General features: G+C 53.2%; 1 protein-coding gene across 1 annotated transcript in view; it reads right to left on the bottom strand.

Annotated features, from left to right (window-relative positions):
* Positions 1-549, bottom strand: part of LOC119591906 (ankyrin repeat and sterile alpha motif domain-containing protein 1B-like) — a gene marked incomplete in the record, with an annotated part of 115,155 nt that overhangs the window by 3,597 nt on the left and 111,009 nt on the right. The window contains 1 exon segment of the mRNA XM_037940659.1: positions 80-238. Coding sequence (XP_037796587.1) covers positions 80-238 — 159 coding nt within the window.

Raw genomic sequence — 549 nt, 5'->3', positions numbered from 1 at the left:
CCGCACTCCTCACGCCTCCCGCGGTCCCTCCCCTCCTGCCCTCCCCGCCCTCCCTCCCCTCCTCCCCACCCGCCCTCACCTGCGTCTGCGCGTCGATGAACTTGACGCCCCTGTAGGACACCGACAGCACGATCTTGGGGACCTTGGCGCCCTCCGCCGTCGACTTCTTCAGCTTCTGGATAGACTTCATGGTCGACTCCGTCCCCTTCAGCTCCTTCACGTGCGTCGAGCCGAGGTACTGGCGGGACACGGGCGGAATAGGGGGTCAAATAGGGGGGTCAAATAGGGGGGTGGAATAGAATAGATAGAAGAGAATAGGGATAGAATAGGTGGATGGAATAGAGGGATAGAATAAGTGGATGAAATAGAGGAAGAGAATAGAGGGACGAAATAGGTGGATGAAATAGAGGAAGAGAATAGAGGGACGGAATAGGTGGATGAAATAGAGGAAGAGAATAGAGGGATGAAATAGAGGGGTGAAATAGGGGGATGAAATAGAGGTAGAAAACAGAGAGATAAAAAGGAAGGAGAGATCTTGATAACAATAAC

This window comes from Penaeus monodon, chromosome 29 (genome assembly GCF_015228065.2).
Source record: "Penaeus monodon isolate SGIC_2016 chromosome 29, NSTDA_Pmon_1, whole genome shotgun sequence".
Lineage (NCBI taxonomy): Eukaryota > Metazoa > Arthropoda > Malacostraca > Decapoda > Penaeidae > Penaeus > Penaeus monodon.
This window is presented reverse-complemented; position numbering and strand designations above follow the sequence as displayed.